Below are 23,369 nucleotides of genomic sequence, written 5' to 3'. Positions count from 1 at the left end.
ATGTCTCACAAAAATCCGAATTAATGTGGTTTTTTTTCAAAATTTCCGTCGATAATTTAAAAAGCTATTATTAGATGCATAATTAAAAAAAAAACAGAATATAATACAATAAGCTATTGTATTTCTTTTGCAAAATTAAAAAAAATGGGTAAAAAATGTTAAAAAAAATATTTATCAGTAAAGTATGTACTTAAAATTCTTTCGAATTTTAAGTACATACTTTAAATTACTTAAAATTCTTTCGAATACTAAACAAAGAAATATCCAGCACCGAAAAGATTTTAATGACTTCCAGAAATTTTCAGCAAGAAGTTTCCATTGTTAATAATATAAAAAACAAAAAAAGGAGGAAAAAACAATTCTATTAAATCTGAAGTCAATCCTAGGTATCTGACGAAGAATACCTGAATAAATTTTAATTAAGAACATCTTATTAATCAAGTTTATTATTATTATTATTTTACTCTTTTCTTTCCTTGGCGACGGAAGTATAAAAATGTTTGCTCAGTTTTTTATCATAACTTTTTGATATGTGCAGTTTTGTACTTCTTCGAATATAGAAAATTTTAATTGCAATGCTTTTGCAGCATAACATTGTTTTTTTGTATGTGTTTTAAACGAAAATAACTTTTTATTCATTTTTTGTTCTTTTAAGGGAACATCAAAACAATAGCTATAAAATGTACCACAAAATGTCTTGTTAGTATCGAAAAAAAATTTCTAAGCTGATAGTTATTTTTTGAACTGCAATATCCCAACATCATTAATTCAGAATTTCTTATGAAAAAAACTTGATAGCTCCGAAAAAAAATTATTTTTATTTAAAAACATAGCTTTAATAAATAACTAAAGTTTTAAATACAGTTGCTGAAGTACATAATCCCTCTTCTTAAAAATGCGATATTGTTGAAAATATTGCTTGTTAAATGTTAAAAACTTACTTTAAATCTGAATACCGAGAACTGAGGTATATTTCAATTTAAAATTATTCTAAATGAACAAAAAATAATTAATAAAAATGAAATTTTCATTTGGGGTAAAAAAAAGAAAGTACTTTCTTTGTCACGTTCAAAACAAAAAACATAAGGGGCAAAAATTAATTATTATAGCAGAAATTTATTAAATATTTTATAATCCTCTGCAGTAGAGCATGAAATTTCTGTTCTAAAGATAATAATTTTTGCTCACTGGCTATAATGTTTTCTCGCCGCTATTTAGTTCAAGAAAGATATGCACGATTTTTATAACGTTAAAAGATGTAGAACATGAAAAAAAAAATTTAGTGATAGAATCCATAAAAAATTGCGGTAACTTAAAAATCAAAACAAATTAATTGCAATTCTAATAATATTAAGTCAAAATAAGATAGTCTTAAGATTACAATGCTTACGGACGAAATAATTTGCATGTGGAAAGTGTGTGATTCAGTTTTTTTTCCTAAATTAATGAACAATACAGTCATTTGATTTCAAAGCACTTCCACAAGTCATCTAACGGAAACACGATAATTTGTGAGCATTTAATTAAATTTAAAACTCAACAGTTGAAACTTACTCACTAGAATTACATATTTCATCTGCAATGGTGAGTGGACAGGGGGGAATTTCCAGCCCTGGTCTACAGCAAAGATAAAGTATTTCGAAAAAAAAAAGAGTCTCTACATTTATATTACCAAATCGAGAATAAGCGTTAAAAAAATAACTGTAAATTCTACAGAAGAAGAACATATTTTCCCCCTAAAAATCTGTTTAAAAAAGAATACAGATTTTTTTTGTTTTTATACGTTTTCCGCCCATTGTAAAAATTTCGCATTCTTTTTTCAGACTTTCTCTGTAAGTTTAAAGCTGTTTTGGTGATAAAAAGGTTTTTCTCCGTTTTTTATCCTAATTATAAGAGGATTAAAACGCCAGATCAAAGTCCAGTTCAGGCCATGCAGCCTTGCTAACCGTAGGATAACTCTACCATAATTATATTTTCATTTACGATTATTTTCTACATTGAACAATTATTTTATGATTTGGAACATTTTATAAACAAAACTGCAGTTCACTTTTTCTGTCAAATTGATACTCTACCTGATTATTATATTTCTTTAAATCTAATGTTTTGGTAACTTAAGTTGCCAGGCATTTTTATGAGAGTGGGCCGGTATAGTTTTAAATGTTTTTGCACTGAAATAGTAATTCAATAAGTAATACTTTTAAGAAAAAAATACAGTTTAAGATTTTCTTCACACTGAGATACTGGATCTGTGGTACTTCCACTGGACAGAGCGCTTGACTCCCAATGAGGTGGCATAGGTCGAATCACTCCATCGACTGGTCGTGCGAATGTCGCTCTAGGTTCATACCGATCACGATGCTGACCAATCACGATGCACGAGGCTTTTCGTTATAGAATTTTGTGCTAAAATAACAGAGTCTGCTTATTAAAATAACGGAGTTTGTTTGTTAAAATAACAGTACTCATTTTCAGAAAAAAGCAAAACCTATGTTTTAAATAACAGTATTTTTCTGAGAATTAACGGTGTTATGCTAACACCAGCTGACAGCATTTTTTCGTAAATTTAACAGACATTTTTTACAGTGCAGATTTGCAAGTTACTTATAAAATACAGCCATAGTAAAATTTAAATAAAATGTTAAAAGAACTTCACGCATCTTTTCCAAGAATGGAGTTTTTGAAAGTATGATTTAAATTCTCACTTGATGTTTAAAATAACACTGAGTTGCTAATTGTTAAAATTTGCGAAAACTTTTGGAGATGTAAGTAGATTAAATATCAAACAACTATTTTTATGTATTTAAAAGTTTGAAATCATTCTAAAATTTTTCAAAACAAATCTTTCTTAGATTGAAAATTATGCGCATCTATATGTAAATTAGGAGAATTGTAATTTTCATTAAAGAAATAATTAAAAGCATTCAATTAAAGCTCATTTTTGTAATACTGTTATACCAAAAAATGTTGAATATTAATAAATTATTAACATTGTACAAATGAAATAAAAATCAGCAAGGTACACAGCAGACAGTAATTAACACTGCTGAATAATTTATGGTAATATATAAATAAAGGCATAGTTCTTCGAAATAATGTTCAGTTCTCAAATGGATTTTACTTCGCTTTGAATTTCAAATAACTCCTGCTGCTTATTTTAATTACATTGTATCACTTCACTAACTTTTAAAAGATGTGGATTTGAATAACAGTTTTATTAAGATTTTAACTAATTTGAGACTTCGTATGTTGTAGATATTAATTGAACCAAGAAGTCTGACAAATCTCACGAGATTACTAAGAAGTACTTTCTAAAACATTTTGGCTGCATCTTTAAGGAAAAGGGTTCTTTTTCAAGCATTCTTTCAATGGCGTTCTTCAGAAATTTTGTGCTTTAAGAAAGCAATATCTTTTTAATTAGTTGAAAGTATGTTTGAGTTAGGCGTTTCTTTGAAGTCTTTGGATAGTTCAAATGATATTTCAGGAGCTGTTTTTAACAAAAACTGGCACTATAGAGATTTATTTTCAAACAAAGCATTGCTTTTTACTAAAAACAATTTACACATTTATCTTTGTATTTTTGCACAGATGTTTCTAATTAACACAAAAATATATTCTTACAAAATGATATTTTTGATCTTTTTATTAATTTTTGACTAATTTTAACTAGTTTTTAAATTTTTAATTTACACTCGAATGAGTTATATGGATGCCATTCTATATATATATAAAAAATTTTACTTATTTTTTCAACATTTTACTTATGTAATCGAAAGACTTTTTGTTTTTAAACCGAACTTAATGTGTTTATTGGTCTAGCCCACCATTTAAAAAAAATCGTCATTTATTACAAAAAGCTATCAATGCAACTTTTTGTTCTTTATCGCTTTGAAGTAATTAATTTTTATTATTCACCGATTCAAAAGAAAAGTAACGTTTTCAAAATTTTAATTTATATTTCGCTTTTGAGACAAAAATGTCCAAAATATGTTTGTTTTTTGACCGCTAAATTGGCTTAAGCCCATAGCTTTGGTCTATTGATGGTACCTATTCATTTCAATTGAAGTGGATGATCGAGTAAATGGAAGGCGTTTTTTAGGCGTATCATTTTAGGCGGTTTTTATGCTTATATTTAAAATTATTTTTAAAATGTATGCTCACCATAATGCTATACATAAACTTTAATAAAGTTAAACCTAACAATTGGGTCACCTGTTCAACGACGATTTAAAAATAAAATTTTAAACTTAATACTGAATTATATGGACTCATTTTCTGCATTTTTGACTTATTTTTTTCCACAGGAGCAAGTAGAAATGTTAAAATGATATCTCTGAAATAAATTATTTAAATCTGTAATTTAAGGCATCTAAAAATACGAATGATAATCTTCAATTGTTTTAATTTTTTTTAAAAAATTTATATGATTATTCGATCTTTCTTAATATTTACTTCAAATGTATGAAAGCACAAAGTATGCATTGTGAATTTACTGAAATAAATATGTAAAATATTTATTTTATTAATATGTAACGCTTTGAGGCATATGAGACACCCTTTTATCTACATTTTTATTGACCCTCTAATTATAAAAAGAAATTTGGTATTTTTTAATTATAAAAAAGCGGTTTAATAGTTAGTAAAATTCTGTTAGATTATCGGAATAACTATAATACAATACTATAATATAAAAAATTAAAAATTAATACTATAATACAAAATTAAAAAAAATTTTAAAAAAATGAGGAAAATAATTTTCAATTTGTTTGAAAAAAAATTATTTCAATTCATATTCATATATTTATCTATAATTTATTATGTAAAGTAAATAAATTTCAATGATGAATAACTATTTCTCTTTGATTTATCTAAATAACAGCAAATATGTGTAAATTGGAAAAATTATTGTTTGTAAATGAGCCTCGTTTGGAAAATTTTAAGTTTAATTCAAAATAATACACCATTGTTTTATGCAGTATTTTCTAGCCATAAATTATTAAAATTCTAAATATAATAGTCTTACTTATTTTAATCTAAATTAATACAAAATAATGAAAAAAAACTACAAAAAATATGTTTAATAAAAATTCTGCGTTAATGCATTTGTTCTAAAAAATTGCAAATGTAAGCACAGGAAAAAAAATAAGGGTTAAAAATGTTTCACGTTTTATTTTACTTTAAATAAAAATATCTTTTCATAAATAAAACTGAAATCCGAAAAATAGCATAAAAGAGAAATAGAGATACAGGAAACATTAGTACCAAGAGACAAAAAAAGAATTTTATTTTCGAAGTGAAAAATGATACTGCCAATATCGAGCTCTTTCCTTCTCAGCACAAAAAAAAGAAAAGAAAAACATTGAAAATATAAAACACTGAGTAAGCTAAACTCACTTGTCACAATTAAGCTTATATTCTTATTTTCGAAAAAACTATTTCTTTTTGTTTTACTCTTCGGCAGTTTTATATTTTTATGCCACTCATTCAAAGGCGATAAGTTACAACTTTAAAAATATCAATGAATGACTCTAGCTTTATATAATAAAAAAAATTAAAAAATATTTAACATTCTGAGACACTATTTATCTTGTACTTTAGTTCTTTCTGTGTTTATAAGAGATGTAATATGAGTTAAACACTTCATAGTTTAAGAGACAGGAATAAAATATGCACATTATTAGCGCAAAAATAATTCATATTTGTACCATATTTTCGTTAACCTTTCGTAGTTTTCTTTTCTACATTTATAGGTTTGTACTTTTGACCATAAGGTATGGATTGTCGATATAGTTTAGTTAGGAATAGGGTTGAACTTTTTTTAAGGTTGTTAAGAGATTATGATTGTAAAGACTGCCCATGAGTCTGGCTTTCCTGCATCAAAAAAAAAAAAAAAAAAAAAAAAAAAAAAAAAAAAAAAAAACGGTTATCCCATGTTATTAAGTGAAGAAATAGAGCGTAGAAAACTTCGCTACCAATCTACCAATTTTACTCAGGGGCCCAACACTTTGAGGGTTAAATTGGTTCGCTGGTCTTTGATTTGGTAATCTGACCCCCTTCTGTTTTCAGAGCCCCTCTTGGTTCTCAGTTTTAAGGATTCTTTTATAATGTATAATAAAAAATTACGCAGAAATTCATTTTTTCCAAAAAAATATTTTTAATATAATACTCCTTGTGACGAATATTTATCCCAAATTTTAAGATAATCGAATTAAAAATCTAGGGAAAATGAGTTGTTAGAAAATATTTTACTTTAGTATTAGCAGCGTAGATAATGAATAAGTACCTCAAATAATAAGATAAAAATATCGTGTAACGATAAATTGTGAATAAAAATAACGTGTGAGCTAAATTCTATTTTTCAAATTGTTGGAACCATTCTTCAAAACTATTGAAATTGTTGGAATCATTTCTCAAAAACTAAATCATTGATTTTATTGAAATTTTTTATTGTTACTCTCAATAATATTTATTAAATATTTATGAAACATAAATTTCTTTCTAAATTTAAGGTCTAAATTTGGCCAAAAATCATATTTTTTGTATAAAATACTATTAAACGTTAAGGTGTTATTTTGTTAAGACTTTCATTCAATGTTTAGTTAATTTGATCTACAATAAAATCGCTAATTAGATTTTTAAAAAATAATGTCCACCCTAAATGCAATCATTTTAAAATCTCGTCAAAGATGAGCTCTTTTAACTTTTTGAAATTTTTAAACGGAAATTTGATAAAATATTGTTTTAATGTTATTCATTCATTTTTTAAAATAAAAAAATTTTTTTTTTAATATATTGATGAAAAAAAGTTCCAACACCAAGAAAAAATAATTGTAGAATAATGAAATTTCGGCAATGGCGTTTGTCTCAGTAAATTTCATTTCACTATTTCAAATGTGAATTACTGATACATTAATAACCAATTTAACCACTTAAATTTTGAATGCACGCAGGTTAACAGGCATGCATTGCGTTTATACATAATGCCGTATGTCATTTTGTCCTGAGGAGTTCCATGATTTCCTGAATGTCAAAATTTATCGAAAAATAACGCTTAAGAGCTGAAGAGCGCGTATTTAAAGCAATCCTGGTTCGCATGTTCAGAGAGGTGCTACCAATGCCAACCTAGGTGCCAAAAGCGGAATTTGAATAAATACAATCAGGGGTCTGTTTAGAAGAAATTTGGGTCCGTTAACGGACCCTTCACAAAATATCTTTCCATAAAAACGGACCCTTCACAAAATATTTTAACTTAAAAGCGGACCCTTCACAAAATGATTTTTCTTTTAATCGGACCCTTCACAAATTTGTTTATCTTCATTATTATTTTGTCAATCGAATAAACCCTATGCAGGGCGCATGTAAACTCTCTTTACACACATAGTATCCCCAAGATATTTTGATCGCGCTGATTGGCTTTCTCGGCATTGCCTTCTGTTACGCCTTTTTGTAGCTCCTCCCCAATAGCATTTCTCCATAGTTTGTCCCCAAAATGTAAATCAATCATAAATCAGTTCCAGTGTATTTCTCATACTAATTTTATGACAAATGTTAAAGTTTTTTTAATATTAATGTTTAATAATAATGTTTTTTTAATTATAATTTTTTAATATTAAAGTTTTTTTAATATTATATATATATATATATATATATATATATATATATATATATATATATATATATATATATATATATATATATATATATATATATATATATATATATATATATATATATATAAGAATTGATTGATATTCAATTGAATAGCATTGTGAATATACTTATGCACTTAGAAATTAAAATCTCTTACTTAAATTTATTAAGTATGATTGCAGAACCACTCAGTTAAGTTTGAAATTATTATATGAGATTTTAAAATGCATATGAATAAATTTTTAAAATTATGTTTGAAAAAGATCTCATCATATCTTAAAGGATGATATTCTAAAATGTTAAAAAAATGTAAAAATTGTAGAATTTTTTGAAAAACTCCTTTCACATTTCTCCTGCGCCACTTTCATAAACGCACTGTGGGGACAAACAAATAATTTCCTGCCCTTAAATAATAAAAAAATATCTATACAATCCAATTGAAATTTACTAGAATTTAAAGAGGGAATATTTTGTAAATTCATTCTTTAATTACTCATGGTATTAATTTAATGGACAATTCATAATCATTTACTTTTATTTTGATGGGAATTATGCAATCAAAAATTAATAAAATAAACATCTTAAAAGACGATTGCTTGATTTCTTAAATGTCAATTAATAGTTTTTCGGTATTATAAAACATTGAACAAAAAAGAAAAGAAACATTAAAAATAAGTTATAAATAGGTAGGCATAATGCATATCTATTAGTTTTAATTTATAATAATAGATGGCGCCACTAATAAATCTTAAATTAAAAGTTTTATAATTTAATTTTAGTAATCCACAAGAAATAAATGAAATATTAACTTAATTCGATGAACATTAATTTAATTAAATAATTATCAAGTGAAAACTATTCAGTTTTCATTTTATAGTGAGTATAAGAATTAAGTAAGGCAATCATAAATTTTTCAATAAATTGGAGGGATATTTCAAAGTTATTCAACAAATTGGAGAGATATTAGCTTCATAAGAATTCATGTATATAATAATCATAAATGTAACGAAAAAAGCATTTTCCATAAAAATTAAATACAAATTTTTTCTTAAAATAACTAAACTAGTTATTTACCTACATACAAATCTTTGTCCATGAGGTTTGGAAGTTCTAGAATTCCATTTCGCATTGGTAAGTTCCTCAAATGGTATTTGAGGTATTGGTATTCCTGGTATTTGAGGAAATATTTTTTACTTCATTTTTAAATGAAGAAGGCAGTTTCTTTGTTGAAAAAAACTGAAATTTCAAGTTTGTACACAAAAACTGGAGTATAGAAATCAATCTATGCTGAAAATAACAAGCATGGCAAAATGAAATAGTCATACGTCACAGATGACGTTGCCGAGAAAGCCAATCAGCGAGTTCAAAATCTCTTGGGGGATACTATGTGTGTAAAGAGAGTTTACATGCTTCCAGGGCAGAAAACAAGAAAGATGGATGTAAACGAATTAAGATTTGTCTTCGGCAGACGATTCTTCCATTATTCGTCCGAAATGAATATTCTGCGCTCAGCAGTATAGGCTAAATACCAAATATTTGTATGTTGCATCTCTAATTTAGAAGCAGCAATTGTTGTTTGTTTTTTAAAATTTAATTTTTTTAATTATAATTTTACAGTGTTGAGCATTATCATGTATGTCTTTACAATTTAAAAACTCCTTGAAAACGTTTTTTTTTGGCAATAACGGACCCTATTTGCACAAATTCATAAAAGCGGACCCTGATTGAAAAAATGTGAGTAATTTTTCACAATTTCACGAAAAACGGACCTTTCACAAAATGTCTGGACAGATCCCTGATAATCGTTTATTTGTATAAACAAGCGAACCAAATTTAATTTATCGAGCTGACGAATTTTTTTTAAAATTTTAAATCAACTATTTTGTAATTAATCTTAAATTTCCCCAAAAATTTTGTTTAATTCCATTGAACATTTATGAAGTTATAGCAAAAAAACTTAAGGCGAAAAAATTAATTTCTTTATAAAAATGTCCATCCTTTTTAAATATTTAATCTAGTTTTACGAAACTTTATGCAGTTATTCAAAATAACAACTAAAATAACCAAAGGAAGTTGCCAGCATTTTGCTTGATTTTCTGGCATAGGGTGCTCGAAATTGCTTTCTCTCTTTCATAATTTATTATAGGTCTTCCGTATCTCTGAAAGCTTTAAATTTTATTGCTAAGTATGAAAATTCACATGAATTAAACACCTATAAAGTTTCAAACTAATCCTTTAAGTATTTCTCTAGAAATTTGAAAAATAATTTAAAAAACTGAAAGTAGAGATACTTTCAGTTTTTTATATTTTTTTGAATTTCCCAAAAAAATACATATAGGACTATATTGTAACTTTAGAAGTGTTTAGTTCATGCGAGTTTTTATACTTTGTAATAAAGTTTAAAGATTTCAGAGGTCTGAGAGGCCAACAATAAATTACAAAAGAAAACAAAAATTTTTAAACACCCTATAACCGGAATAAGCTTGTAATTTGTATCGATTACTTTAGTTATTTTTAGTAACTGTATAAAGTTTCATAAACCTGGAGTGCATATTTATGGAAATATGGACATTTTTATAAAAAAAAAACTAATTTTTTGTCTTAAATTTTTTTGCTTAAAAATATTCAGTAAATTTAAATCAAGTTTTTGGTGGAATTAAAAATGAATTACAGTATTATTGTTTTAAAATTTAAGAAGCAAATTATACTAAAATGCGCAAGATATGAGTATTAAAAGTAATTATTTTATACTGAGTAAGCGTGGATAAAATTTATAATTTTGTAGTAAATCATGTTTGGCAAATAAAGGGAAAAAATCTGATTTAAATATCGTAAAAACGTGAAAAGTTTCAAGCTACGTTCTTAGTTTTTGTATTTTTTTAAAAAAAGCTCAAAATTATCAGGGATTTTCACAAATTTTGATTAATAGTATTTCAAATTACTCTGCCTTAACACTTGGACTGTGAGAACAAAACTAAATATGTGAAAAAATCCTATCGTTTTGAGCTTTCTGTTAAACTCAAAGTTCAAAAACTACTTAAAAAATTGCTTGAAACTTTTTACGTTTTTAAGATATTTCATTTAGATTTTTTTCATTAGTTGCCAAATGCGATTTACTGCAAAATTATGAAAAAATAATTAAAAAAATTTTCCGCTATTACGCAGTACAAAAATATACTTTAAATACTCATATCTTAGGCATTTTTGAACAATTCTTTTTCAAATTTAAAAAAAAATAATTTTCTGATTAATTTTAAAATGTTTTAAAAATTTTGTTTAATTTAAATTCACTAAATAATTTTAAAGTGAAATAATTTAATTTAAATCAGTTCACTAAATAATTTTAAAGTTATAGCAAAAATACATAAAAAAAAACTAGTTTTTAATAAAAATACTCATATTTCCATAAACACTTTAGCTAGGTTTACGAAATTTTATGCAGTTATTTCTACAAATAACAGCCAAAGTAATTAATATAAATTACAAACGCATTGCTTAATTTTCTGGTCAAGGGTGCTCAAAAATACGTTTGTTTTCATCCCCTCAAACCTCTGAAAGCTTTATTCTAAAGTATGAAAAATAGCACGAACTAAAAAACAATAATAAAGTTACAAAATAGTCCTCTAAGTATTTCTTTAGAAATTTAACAAAATATTAAAACCTGAAAGTATTTGTTCTACTATTGTAGGTTTGTGTCAAATCGACAAAAATAGACATATCAGTCCATAAGTATTTGATTCAGTACAAGTTTTGTGATTATTTAGTTAAATATCCGCAGAAAATTTAGCATGATGAATGCCAGACCATGTGTTAAAGTTTCGTGTGGTCAAACTCACGCGAGCATATTTGCACACTGGACATAACTCCCTATGGACACAGCACGACATCAGACCATCACGGTTATAAGAATCAATAATTAGTCTAAATGCTTCGTACTCCAGGCTTTCTTATGCAAATATATGACCGCAAGATTTTGTTTGAGAACTTTGCGGTCTTATTATTTTAATTTCAATATTTTATATGTTAAAGAATTAGGGAAGAAATTGTTTAAGTTTATTACGATGATAAAAGGGCAACTTTGATTTTCTATTATTCCATCGGCGCAAAATTTTTATTAAACATATCTTTCATACTTTTTTCATTATTTTGCATTATTTAGGTCAAAATAAGTAGAAACAATTATATTTAGCATTTTAATAAATTATATTTATTAAATAATTTTAATAAATTATATTCATTTTAATAAATTATATTTATAAAATTTAATAATTATATATTAATAAATAAATACAGCATCAAGTGTCGGTTTCTTTTTCTGCGTTAATGGTAAAATCTTCTAAATAAGGCTCACTTCCAAACAATATTCTTTCAAATTTGCAGTTATTTAAATCTAAAAATTACAGTTATTCGTCATTGAATTTTCTTCAACTTACAAAATAAATTTTTGATAAATTTTGAGTATGAATAATAAAAAGAAATTCAAACTTTTTTTTGAGATTTTATATTTTCCTGCAAATATAATTCCGATAACATAGCAGATTATTTTACTAACTATTTGACAGGTCCTATTTGATTCAAAGGGTTTAAGTCACAAAAACGTGTGATCGTGATTTAGTCTAACTCTTCGAATTTCAAGAATTTTGATTACACAAGAATAAGATCACACGATTTCTTCTGAGAACCATATTTTCATATTTTTACAAGTTTAATACCATATGTATGATCATAGTTATTTAGTAAGAAAAAAAATTTAAATAGTTGCACAGTATTCTAGGCCTAATTAAAATGCGAAATTAGATAGAAAAACGTTCTTTTTTTTGATGAACTACCTTTTCTTCGAAACAGATTTCGATTTTTGACCACTAAAATATAAAGTTTGACTGTAATCAAGAAAACATGGTCTAAATAGTTTAGTCTGCAATGTGGTCGGAAGTTTGGACTAATTTACGTTTATTTCATTTTTATGAATTTCACCAAAACTTGAGAACTTTTTAAACGAATCGAAAAATATTTTGCATAATTATAAAATTCGTTTCTTCAACTGTATTTTCATATAATTCTAAGCTTACATTTCAGAAATTTTTTTAAGAAGCTGTATTTTTAAATTTTCCTTTCTAAGAAATTATATTGATTTTGTTCACATTTTATATTGTGCCTTACATACCGTAAAATGATATAAAAATTACACCAACCTTACAATTCAGAGTTGTTTTGAGCATTATTAAATAGTTAACAAGCTTTATTTTATTTAGTAATGCTCGAAAAAACTCTTAATCGTAAGGTTGCTGTAATTTCTATGTAATTTTTCGGTATGTATGACAGAGTATAAAATGTGAACGAAATCAATGTAATAGTTTTATAAGAAGGAAAATTTAAAAATACAGCTTTTAACACATTTATAAAAGATTGATTTCATTCAGAGTTTGTTCAGAGTGATATTTTTTGTATCATTTCAAATTACCTATATGAATTCGATGGTTAATGTCCGTAATGAAAGACGACTAAATATGCATAACTAATAGTTCTTCCTTAAAACCATCTTCGGTAAAATTATAGCCATCCCGTTAGTATATTTAAATCCGAAATCCAGTTCTTTAGATATTCAAGACTGAAAAAATTGCTTTTGGGTTAATCCTATTACTAAAAAATAGGACACGCTTTTAAGAAATTTTTATTAACATAAAGAAAAAAACCACAGAATATTAAAAACAAAAGTATGTTACTCAATTTTTATTCTTAATTTTTCTTTGTCTTTTTATTAAGAGTTTTCAGATCAGACGAAAATTCTCTGTTATCTCTATTTTCTTGGCGAAGTTAAAAGGATAGAAAATGAACAGACAGAGCTTTTGCCTCTGTACTCGCATCATCCTCACTTTTATGTTTCTGATGCGCCGCTGATTTGTCAGGTTGCATTGCTGATTTTTCTGATTGCTCTGTTGACTTATTTGGTGGCATTGTTGATGCTTTTGGTGGTTGCCTTTCAACATTTTCAATCGATTCCATGTGCACAGTTTCCTTTTCATTTTTATTCACTTCCCATTTTTTAATGCCCATGGTGTAATACAAAATGGCAAAGAGAATAGCGTATGATACAGAGAGAGACAGTATATAGTGGGAAATATTAGTGATATCTTCTTCAACCATCTTTCCTAGCCATAAAGGTATAGTCTAAAAAATATCAAATCCAAGTATAACTTCCATTAATTCAAATTACTAGTTAATAAAAACAATCAATTGAAACTAATGGATTCTTTTACTGCTTTCGTGATTATACAGAGCAAGTGTAGTACTTAAAATCTTGCATCTAGATTTAAGCATTTAAAAATTCATAAGAAGCAATAGTACTGCAGTATACATTACAAGACATGCTCTTTAGTAATTTTATTATTTGCTGTAAGCGCGCAATACTCATCTACGAGATTTGTAACAAAATATTCGATAACTAATTTTTGGAAATCATGATCACTTTTAATTGTAACATGCACAAAATAAGAAATGAACCCTCCTAAATAACTTTTGATTTAATGATCAAATCTTAACGTTCTAAGACTCAATCTTCGTTCGAAAGGGTGACCTCAAATATACTACATACTTTAAAAGCGAATTGAGTCCCGCAGTGGACTGATCGTTAAGACACGGTTCCCAGCAGATCACCGAAGTCAAGCATCACTGGCTGCGGTCAGTGTGCTGGTGGGTGACCACTTGGATCAGTCTGCGTAGGGACCGAGGGTGTGCGGTATTGGTCCTCGTTAAACTGTGCTACCGTAAAGTGCTCGACTTCGCGCGCAGGTCGTCGGGCTACCGAAACGGGGATGCCATCCCCTTCGCAGAGGATCAAAATTGTGATGGCATGTCTTCGGATCATCCTCCGGGATGTTTCCCAGACCGTCGCCAATAGCCCATTGTGCAGCTCTAGTGTGACGTAAATTAACAACAACAACAAAAGTGAATTGAGTTAGTTCCGTCAACAAGTCCTCCCCGATGCCAAATTTCTTTGAATACTTGATACAAGAGGTTCCTTGTCATCTGGATTGGGTTTAAAATTAAAAGGCTAAGGAGTTGAACATTGTTAATTATATACTCATAATTGGTTCTGCTGTCCAACGAGGGTTGCAACATAAATTAAAATATGGTCCTTATTTAATCTATATAAAATGATAATACAATCAAATTACAAGGTAGAACGTCTGTTTAAGCAGCAAATAAGAATCCTCAAACTTGTTTTAAAAGATACAATAATGACGTTAATGAAAACGAAACCCTTATTATCTATTCATTCAGTTTCGATTTGTTTACGCACAAAATGCACATAAACACATTACATAACCCATACATTGCGAAACACCTAGTCTGAAAGTTACATACCATTTCTGCCAAATAGCCTGCAATGAATAAAATGGCCATCATTTTAGCTGAAATGGGAATATATTGGTGAAGATATAAGAAAGTTGTAGGGTAAATACACGAAGCTCCAAACGCTACCAGTCCACTCATAACACATATCATAGTATGGCTCTGAAGGTCGTGTACAAGCTGTAAGGCCCCAGCACACAGTAGTACAAATATGCCAAAACCAATTATTTGAGCTGATGAAAGTCTGTAAAATAAATTTCATATGGCTTGAATTGAAATAAGAGCATTAAGAAGAATAAGGTTAGATCTAAAAAATTCAACAGTAACAAAAGTTTAATAAATGCATTTTAGTTTTAGATCAGGATTAATTCACGAATTCAAAATTCAGTTAAAAGAAAATTCAAGTGGATGAAAATGTATGATTTGCTGCGTTCTCCTAAGTTTGTTTCATTCTGTTTAACTGTAAAGAATTTCTTCCTGAAAATATCTTTTCTCAACATATTAAACTATTTGCAATAAGAACCCTCAGAAGATAAGATTTTCAGATGTATATGCATACAAAAAATGATATGCTGGCACGCAGAATAAAACATTGTTGTCTAAGTTTACAGCGAGTAATACCATAGATGAAGTTGACAGTTTTTAAAATTGGTATGAGAATAATTTAGCTAGTTTTCACACATTTCTAACTTTTTCTGTTTTTCTTAATTTAATTTTTCTTATCATCGGGCATTTTGAAATCATTTGGTATTTTTTGTTGCAATTTCATATAGCATTGTAAATTACCAAGCAAATATTTTTTTAAAAGATACGTCTTTTTGTTTTGTTTTGTTTTTTGTAAAAAGATATACTTGTTATCAGGAGAAGTTTGTTTACACTGAGAACAAAGTATTGTCAAATCTATCAGGATATGGTAAAATTTACTGTGTTTCTAGCTCCATGGGAACACCAAAATGCTCGGTAATTTTTGCCTAAACGCTTTAGAAATGATTTTAGTAAAATTAACAATAAAATACAGTTTCGTAATCTGTGATAAAGTTTGGTAAATGTTGCAAAATTTGGAAATTAATTTTATCATGATACCTTAGAGCATAGCATGAAAACCATTTATTCGGTTAAATTTACTTTTCAGTATTTTTTTTTACTAAATATGTGATAATAAGACCTATAATTTTAGGAGCCAAAATTTCCAATAAACCATTATTATATGAAAGAAAAAATTACCAAATTAAAAGCGTATATTTTGGTAACTTAAATTGAAATACCGGTCAGTAAAATTTGGTTATTATTAGTTTAAATACCGTATATTTTTGTTTCATTAATAACAATTATAGTTTTCTCTTGAAAGAAAGACATTAGCACACAGTGCGGTAAATTTACCAGAATTTTCTTATTTGTTTGAAAAGGCAATTTCTTTCAAAAAATATGTCTTAAAGCATAAAAAATATTAATTTAAAATAACCCTTTAAAAAAACAACAAGGGCGTGATTAAATAAAGAATTCTGCAAAGAGAGTCGGAATCTTTTAATTAGTTTTAAATGAATTTGAAAAAAATTCTGAAAAACACTGTGGCATTTATGTTAAAATAAGAACATTAAAAAAATAATTTTTAAATTTTTAAAAGTACAGTCAAACCCGGCTATAGTGAACCTTCAAGGGACCGAAATTTTGGTTCACTATAACCGGGAGTTCATTATATCCTTTATGCAGGTAATTTAACTGATGGTTCCCAAACTCCTCCCTTTTATTACACATTATTTAAATAAATGACTGAAAAATATTATTTAGTAGCGAAAATGTGTTATTTTTCATTACTCTTCGTCCTGCTTACAAAAAATAAAAAAAAATAGTAATCTTTAGCTGATGAGCAATCCTGACAGAAAATACATATTGATCCCACTGACACCTTACAGGTGCACTATCTGCCAGGGTTGGAAATATCTGCTTGGTTTGTTTAGGGGTAGGAAAGTGAGATAAAAGAAGCTTATCGCTAAATTTCCCTCTATAGATGGTTTTAAAAATCGGTTTTTGTTTTTATTTTAAAGTAAAAATTTCAAAATTATTACAAAAAAAATCAGTTGAAGGCAGAAAAAAGTTCATTGTATCCAACTTCCTCACTTTTTTGGTTCACTATATCCACAAAAAATAACATTATACGTGTATAGCAAGGCACGGGACCTAACATTTCGTTCACTATATCCGGGAGTTCACTATAAACCGTGTTCACTATAGCGGGGTTTGACTGTATATCTTTTGAAATGAATGAAAAAATAAAGCTATTACAACAAAAGAATTGAACTAGATCTCTTGAATCTTCTCTTTCAAATACTTTCTATTATTGTAAATACTTATTAGGAATAGATAAATAAGTTTCTTACTTCAAACTCAAAATCGTGCAAAAAAATCTTGCGAAAGCAAAAATTCCCCAATAGAGAGTGCCTGTATCCTGTAAGGCTGTCGTGTTCAAGGCCGCAATTTTTTCGAGAGAAGTCAAAATCATAGGATATCCAAAAGCTACAGCTGAAATCATACAGCTCAAGCATGTTGTCAGAATAAAAATAACTGAAAAGTACACCAGGGGCATTTCCTGAAATATGTACATATTTTTAAAAGAATTATGTATCAAATAGCGGATAAAAATTGTGTTAAATGTAAAGTAAAAAGGATTATTTTTATTCATTTATGCAAAATTGCTTTTCCAGTATAAATAAATCTCGTAGAATAAATGACAATAAAAATACCGTTAGTGCTGTTTTCTCCATAGCATTTAAATGTGAAAAGTTTTATTAAATATTTCTTTACTACATTGTAAAACATTGCGGATCAAATTACAGTATAAAATAGCGGACTTTCTACGCATCATCCGTAAAATCCATTTTTATATTAAAATGTTATACCATAATTTTTATCGCAATATTTATTTAATTAGCGTGCTTCAGTGGTTTTACGGTAATAATGACTGCAAAAAATTACGATTTCTCACATTTTTTGTTCCGTAACATATTCCAGTGAAAATTGATTTTACGGTAAAAACAACAGCAGCCTTTGTTCCGGTACTTTTTACTGTAATTTAATACAGAATTTGATTCAGAAAAATTTTCTGAAACAAGAACATGATCTTCGCTGAAATATGTTTAGTAGCAGATAAATAATTGTAATGGTTGTAAAATAGGGAAAATTATTGTTAAGTTTTTATTTTTTAAAAAAAAATGTTATGTAAAAAGGCTGTAAAAAATAGTTCTCATGGAGTGACGGATGATAGAAATATCGTTAATACTTCTATCTCTCAGCATTTAACGTTAAAAATTTTTATTAAATAAACTAAACTATAAGTTTTATATAATACGTAAAATATATTAAGTACACATGTTAGATATCTTTTTCTAAAAAATATAAAAATTCCCTTAAGTAATATATTTAGTAAAATTCAAAAGTTTTATTGACTGTAAAGCATTAAAAATTAGACAATATTTTTTAAAATATTTTTGGTGTAAAAAAGCCGCGTCAAATAAAAATATTTCTCATATATATATCCAATACAGCAAGAATGTTCCATTACACTACTTCTCGTAAAATAGCAGCCACTATTTTTTTTTGCATTCAATATCATTAAAACTTGTAATTACAGTAAAATAAGATACACATAAGATTAAGAGTCTATAAATGTATTGTTCAGAATATAAAGTAAGAATCATTAATCTAGAATATACAACTAACTTTTAAAATTAATGTGTGTTTGTAAATCAAACATACTAGTATTACAAAAGTAACATAAGGACGAAATAGAACGACAATGCTTAACAGAACGGATAGAAATTATACATGTTAAAACCACTTAATACAGTTCACAGAAATTTAAAAATAAAATATAATTATCTCTATTATACATTTAAAAGTATACATATTTTAACGACGAACAACAAATAATTCAACGAAACCCCAATAAATTACTAACAACAATAAGGTTTCGCCGACGAATTCTCGATTACAAACGCTAACTTTTACATCGGTGTTTTCGGAAAGAAATACACTGCTGGACAATTGCTAAGGACGGATCACAAATTGCAATGTAGCATAACATTAAGCGAGACATGAGACCTAGTAGGATAAATTATAGTTGCCACACTGTTCAGACATTAGAATAAAGAACATTCATTGTTCTGGAAAGTACAAAAGCTATGAAACATCTGAAAGAAAAAAAATGTTCATTTGATGCTGCGTGCGGAATAATGGAACAATGCATTTAAATGTCAGCAGGCAACTTGAAGAAAGGAGACAGTACGGGATATGTCCACCGTGGAGTGTGATGCAACATTCTACAGGTCGTATCATACTTCGCACAATATTATCCAGCAGCTGTTGAGGCAATTTATCCCATTCCTCTGTCAGTGCACGGATGAGGGTGTTCTTGTTTGTCGGAGGATAGTTTCAACCAGCAAATTGCCTCCCCAAAGCATCTCAAACATTTTCAATGTGGTTTAGATCTAGAGAACGTGATGGCCATATGAGGCGTTGAATACCCTCACTGTCTAAACAATTCTGAACAGCGAGTGTTCGATGGCATGTTGCGTTGTGGCCCATAAAAACAAATTTATCACCGACAGCACCACGGAAAAGACGAACATGAGGAAGTAGAACTTCATCAAAGTATCGTTGGCCCGTCATAGTCCCATTCGCAACCACATGTAGGCGCGTGCGGCCATTGATCATGATGCTGGCCCACACCATGACACTGCATGTCGGATATCGGTCCTTTTCCTGAATATTATCTGGACGATAACCAGTACCACTCTCGCGCCAGATCAGTTGGCGTCTACAATCCGATGACAGACTGAACCTACTCTCATCTGAGAAGAGTACGCATGCCCAGTCCTGTTCAGTCCAATTGTGATGCTCACGACACCATTGCAAACGTGCAGTACGGTGCTGTCTGGTCAATGGGACGCACACAACAGGTCTGCGGGTGTATAGTCCTCCTCCCCTCAAACGTCTGGCAACAGTTTTTCGGGAGATCTGCTTTCCTGTGGTAGCAAGAAACTGATTTGCCACCTGCTGAGCTGTGGTGCGCCTGTTCCTTTTTACTGATAGGACGATGTATCTGTCTTCAGCAGGCGTCTTACGTCTAACACGACCTCCCCCTTGCCGCTTACTACACATTCCAGTAGTTTTAAAAGATTTCCACAGCCGTTAAACAACGCCGTCAGCGATGTCGAACTCCCTGGCAAAGTCTCTTATTTTTCGCCCTTCTTCGATCTTTCCAATAATTCGGCCACGCTTAAAATCATCTGAGTAATATCGGGAAGACATGCCGAAAATTTCAAGTTCGTCAACTAAATCTTTCCTGTAAAAATTTGACTTGAAACAACAACTCTCCACAACGCGTCAAAACCTTTAAAGCTCTTATCAGCGCTATCACGTGATGAACAAACGTGGACAAAAAAATTTACATGCGCATACCCCTTCTTACTATATCCTGCACTTATTCTAATTTTCCACATTTTGCTTCCCTTCATTTTGTGGTTGCTATGGATGATAGTGTTATCCGTCCTTAGCAATTGTCCAGCAGTGTATAATTCTCGTTTTGTGTAAATGAGTGAGAATTTGGCGTAAGCTATTTATGTTATAAGTATTTAAATTAAAATCACACCCTTTAGATCGTATATGAAAGTTTGATTTGGTGTTAATCCGGAATAATGTGTTCCTTCACACATTTTTCTGAGTTGTTCAAGATCATATTCAGAGAGATGTTTCACCACAGTTTTTGCGGTGTAGTTATGGTTAAAGTAAAATTTAGCTCTTGAAAAGCTTTTGTTACACATGATATAATTTATACAGCTGTTATAAAACATTTATGCCATTGTCTTTTTGCCCTTTAGAAAAAAAAAGATTATCATATTTAACAAAAACTCCATCCTCTCCTAACTAATAATTCTATTTTCGACTAGTTTACCAAAAATACTTTGAAAATTAAATCTAGATTTCACCAACATGGTTATTTTCTCATCCAAGGCTTATCTAACTGCAGCAGGTGTTACTTTTCTCTGGGTATATTAAGTCAACTCCATGTATGTTTGAGAATTTATTTTACTCTTGCAGATTTTATTCAATCTTTTCCTTTCGACAGATTTTTGAATTAAAAGGCCTTAAAAATAAATACCATAAACATTTGTTTTGAAAGGTCTCGATATTTCTTTCTCTATTTTTATCTATTTCCGAATTTTCCAATCGTTTTAAAGTACTGCTGTGATCTTAACTTTGTAAACCATTATGTTTGCATTGACAAACTCATTCGCAGGATTCAAACTCCCTGTTAATTGAACATGGAGAGGTGGGTCATGGCACATGATACAATCTTACTCTCATGATTTTGTTTCCTTAACTCAAAGATTAAATACTTATAAAAGTCATAGAATGTTATCCATTAAAGCGAAGCGTATTCCATACTAAGATTCATTCCTGATAATTTGACTCAAACCAAGCAATCAGTTTAACTAAATGGATTATTTTGCCTATTTTTAATGAGTTTTGTGATTGGAGACTCAAAAGTATTGATAGTTGCTGTAACGTATTGAAGATAAATCAAGTATGTGGAAAAAAGGAGTTTAGAAACCAAGTATGTGGAAAGGAGGAGTTTGTATTAGAATTTGGCCCTATAGCCAAGAAATTAAAATACGAAACTAAAACCGTAGTGAATCATTCTAAAATAAATAACAAAAGACCTACTCTTAAAAAACGAATTAAAGTAAAATGAAAGGAGACAGAAAAGTTCAGTTTACTGTGTTCTGCTTAGAAAACTAAGATTTAGTACAAAAAAATTCTAACATTTATTTGCAAAGTTTGTCAACAGGTGGTGCTCTGATGGCTAGAGAATTTAAAGAATCCAAATAATATATCTGCAGGGGTAGATATTAGTTATCTTCTCCTCAAACTGCCACCAAATAATTGCTGTAAATAATGGTTAGTTTGATAAAAACTGTTTTGCATATTTTTTCAGCTAGTAGCGCCATCAACTGACGAAATTTGTAATTAATTTTGAAACTTCGTACTAATATAACTCTTCAACCTCCTCGGCACGGCACAGCATACTGTATATATCCTTCTCCTACTACTTTTTGTTGAATTTTCAATTCTTTGATCTGTTTTGTGACATCGGGTATGTTTAAAAGTTACAAAAGGAAGCGTTTTTATTTATTTAGATATTTAAGATTCAGATATTTACAAATTCAGATATCTAAGAAGATATACTCACTCGATAATTTATCTTTTGAAAATCTGGTATGTAAAAATATGCATCATTCTGGGATTTGTGAAAGTAAAGAATAAAGCTCAACACCATCCACAAAATAGACACCAAAGCGAGAATTGCATTCTCACTATAGAACATAATATAATCAACACTGACTTCTTGAGAGATCTTATTTCTGGGGAAGCTGAATAATATATCATGAGAGTACCATGCCACTGAAAAGATGCCTAAAGCGTAAAAAAATTGGATGCCTTGAAAATATTGAGGACGATCACCGGGCCATAAAAATAAACAATATGAGCAGATATCTACAAAGGAAAAAATAATTTATCAGTAGTAATAATTGCCCCAATGACATAAATCTTTCATAGTACTTTATTTATGCTTAGATAAATACTCTGATATTTTAGTAGATTTGATAATAATACATAAGATTTGAAGAATCTTATGTATTATTATCAAATCTACTAACAGTGTGTTCGTCAAGCGAGAGACTAATGATTTGACTTTAATCACATTAACCTTGACCATGAAAAAATCCAGACTTAGCAATATGCGATTTCTTATTATGAGCTTATGATATGAATAGAGCACAAATAACGCTTCAGAAACAAGGTTTGTTTCAACGATAAATATAACGAAATATCATCGTTTGTGACTTATTTTTTTTTTTTATTCTGCGTATTGACACAAAAGAATGTGCTTCATTATAGTATCGAAACCATTGTTTGTGTGGCATTATTTCTCCTATCTTCACATGTTCAGCATTAGAGTTCCTTCCGTGTTTGTATGCAGAAAAAGTGTTCCATTATGGTATCAAAATATTCGTTTTTGGGCATTGGTCGGTTTCTTTTTGCATTGGTTCAGTATTATTCGAGCTCCTTCTGCATTCTTACGTAGTAAAAAAGTGTTTCATTATAGTACCGACATAATCATTTGCGTGTCATTACTTGTACTCCTTTCACATTGGTTGCTGCAAGGTTTCACATTGATTAATTCGAGTTCCTTAAGTGTTTTTACGCATAAAAATGTGATTAATTGCAGTACCGAAATGATATTTTGGGTGATGATGATATATACTAGAATGATCGTTTGTGCGCCATTTCTTGTACTCTTTTCA

General features: G+C 28.7%; 2 protein-coding genes across 2 annotated transcripts in view; one reads left to right on the top strand and one right to left on the bottom strand.

The window, feature by feature from the left end:
• The window catches only part of LOC107445120 (potassium/sodium hyperpolarization-activated cyclic nucleotide-gated channel 2-like), a 622,718-nt gene that overhangs the window by 273,629 nt on the left and 325,720 nt on the right, over positions 1–23,369 (top strand). The gene's annotated exons all lie outside the window — the stretch shown is intronic.
• On the bottom strand, positions 13,310–22,393 carry LOC107446233 (uncharacterized). The gene is made up of 4 exons (XM_071179160.2): positions 22,253–22,393; positions 17,382–17,590; positions 15,016–15,247; positions 13,310–13,818 (listed from the first exon to the last, which is right to left on the bottom strand). Exons 1-4 carry the CDS (start codon positions 22,385–22,387, stop codon positions 13,465–13,467), a joined length of 930 nt encoding a protein of 309 aa, XP_071035261.2. The 5' UTR covers positions 22,388–22,393; the 3' UTR covers positions 13,310–13,464.

Source organism: Parasteatoda tepidariorum, chromosome 6 (assembly GCF_982258835.1).
Source record: "Parasteatoda tepidariorum strain Cologne lab strain chromosome 6, Ptep-v5.0, whole genome shotgun sequence".
In the NCBI taxonomy this organism is placed as follows: Eukaryota; Metazoa; Arthropoda; class Arachnida; order Araneae; family Theridiidae; genus Parasteatoda; species Parasteatoda tepidariorum.
Note: the sequence above shows the minus strand (reverse complement) of the source record. Positions and strands in the feature narration are given on the sequence as shown.